Below are 2,124 nucleotides of genomic sequence, written 5' to 3'. Positions count from 1 at the left end.
TCGTTTTAAACGATTCGATGTACCCAGTTTGGAGTAAAGTTTCATGAACGATCTTAAGAGACTTCTTCGACGCCACTTTCACATCGCCGTAAACCTTAATTTTGGCGTTTCAGGTGTCGTTTATACATCATGAGACCAACGTCAAAAGCTATCAAGTGGAATACATACGCTTTGCCTTTTAGTCCGGGAATTTGGGTCTCCATCGGTTGGTTGTTGATAGCAACAAGTGGAATAATAATTGCTATAAAAGCAATTGCAATGACAATGTCTGTCAAGTCTTTAGACAGCGAAAGTGCGACGTGCACATTTTCTGATGTGTTTTTCTTCGTGTTTGGAGCTCTCTGTAATCAAGGTTAATCATTATTTCATTATGAAGGCTTTCAAAATGGCGGCGTGTATTATTAAAAATATGAAAAAATTTCATACACTTAGATATCTACATAAAATTAATCTAAGGTGAAGTGAAACACGTCGAGGCATTTGATCGAAGAATCGTCTAAGAATTGTTCTGACACATTCAAAATTTGGATTTTTGGACAAAAATTGTTAACAGCCCAGACCAGAACCAAAATGGCGTCGAGCTCTCATATTTCGATCGATATACAATTATCGAAGGCTCTGATATGAGAATCGAAAGGGTCAGGACAATTTTACGACAATTTAGAATACTCTGGTAATCGATAAACTCGCATTTGAACGGGATAAAGGCAAAAAAAGTGTTGTATACGCTTGTATGCCAAAACGATGGTAATACGAGGTCTCGGAGTGAAGATTTAATTGACCTGGAAATCACAGATGGCGCACGGGGTCCTTCTGCAGTCAATTAGGGCCCCAGAAAGCACGAATCCAGTGGATTTCTGTAGTTTTACTTCGATTTCTTTATAATTATTGTACGAAAACGACAGGTGGAGTATGCCATTTGGTACAATACCCAATATAATTCGACACAGCTGTCAATATAAATACGAACGTCGGCAACGTAGGCATTTAGAAAAATAGTCTTTATCGACGTCGATCATGTTCCTCGACGTGTTTCATTTCACCTTAAACGTTCGATATGAAATAAATTCTTTCAGGAATACCTAATTCGGAATGGGCCCCCATGAAAATCATCCATGTGGTGGTCCACATGACAGCCACTGTCATATTGGCAGCATATTCGGCTTATCTTATCAGTTTCCTCGCTGTCAAAAGTGTCACCATGCCTTTCACTACAATGGAGGGACTTTTAAAGGACGGGACTTACAAATTCCTCGCTGTCAATAATACTGAAGATTTTTTCATGTTCAAGGTAGTTCTCACATAATTAATAATATTCGATAACATCACTATAATATAATAATCATTATATTGGGTTAATACTTATCTCCAAGAAGCGATAATTTCGAAAAGTCTGACGAGTGACGCAATTTTGGCAATCTTTACAAAATTTCTTCTAACAGGTCACCAGCAACCCGGTTTTGAAATTGTTGGGAAAGAAAGCAATGGTTTCGCCGGACAAATTGCCAAAAAGTCATTTAGATGGACTTCGACAAGTCTGTAACAACGAGAAACTTGCTGTGATAGTTTCAGACGGTGCATACCGTTTCTTAAGGAACTATATTAATTGTTCTTTGGAGCCGTTGGATCCCATTAAGGAAGTGACAATCGCCTTAATAGTCAGCAAGAATAACCAATTCAAGGAGATCATTAACAACAAGTTAAATCATCCATTAAACACTGAAAAAGATCCAGTTAATGTTATCAGATGCGCCTGATTAAATGATTTCTAGTTATCATTAAGGGGATATGATAGTGGCATCTTAAGGTGAAGTGAAACTCCTTTCAAATCAGTCAATTCGAATACAACACTTTTTTTTAAGGGTAATAGACCAAACTGTCCGAAACTTTGACACATCACTCCTGATCATCTAAGAATTGTCCTGACACATACAAAATTTGGATTTTGTAAACAAATTTTTTAATTCAGACCAGACCAGAACCAAAATGGCGTCGAGCTCTCATATTTCGATCAATGTATGATTATCGAAGGCTCTGATATGAGAATCGAAAGGGTCAGGACAATTTTACGACAATTTAGAACACTCTGGTAATCGATAAACTCGTATTTGAACGGGATAAAGG

The 2,124-nt window shown here is 37.5% G+C and overlaps 1 protein-coding gene across 1 annotated transcript; it reads left to right on the top strand.

The window, feature by feature from the left end:
- Positions 1-129: 129 nt before the first annotated feature.
- On the top strand, positions 130-1,757 carry LOC105702636. Its single transcript, XM_023433764.1, has 3 exons — positions 130-292; positions 1,077-1,291; positions 1,443-1,757. Exons 1-3 carry the CDS (start codon positions 130-132, stop codon positions 1,755-1,757), a joined length of 693 nt encoding a protein of 230 aa, XP_023289532.1.
- The last annotated feature ends 367 nt before the right edge of the window (positions 1,758-2,124 follow it).

The sequence above is a fragment of the Orussus abietinus genome, unplaced genomic scaffold (assembly GCF_000612105.2).
Source record: "Orussus abietinus isolate OABI.00-Male unplaced genomic scaffold, Oabi_2.0 scaffold1280, whole genome shotgun sequence".
NCBI classification, from domain to species: Eukaryota; Metazoa; Arthropoda; class Insecta; order Hymenoptera; family Orussidae; genus Orussus; species Orussus abietinus.
The sequence above is the reverse complement of the archived record's forward strand: the minus strand, read 5'-3'. Positions and strand labels throughout refer to the sequence as shown.

Bases quoted from the DNA above. Each gene is read 5' to 3' on its own strand.
- LOC105702636 (XM_023433764.1), top strand. From the start codon at position 130: ATGAGACCAACGTCAAAAGCTATCAAGTGGAATACATACGCTTTGCCT. The intron at 293-1,076 runs GTGCGACGTGCA...AAATTCTTTCAG, and splicing joins CAAGTCTTTAGACAGCGAAA to GAATACCTAATTCGGAATGG. The intron at 1,292-1,442 runs GTAGTTCTCACA...TTCTTCTAACAG, and splicing joins AAGATTTTTTCATGTTCAAG to GTCACCAGCAACCCGGTTTT.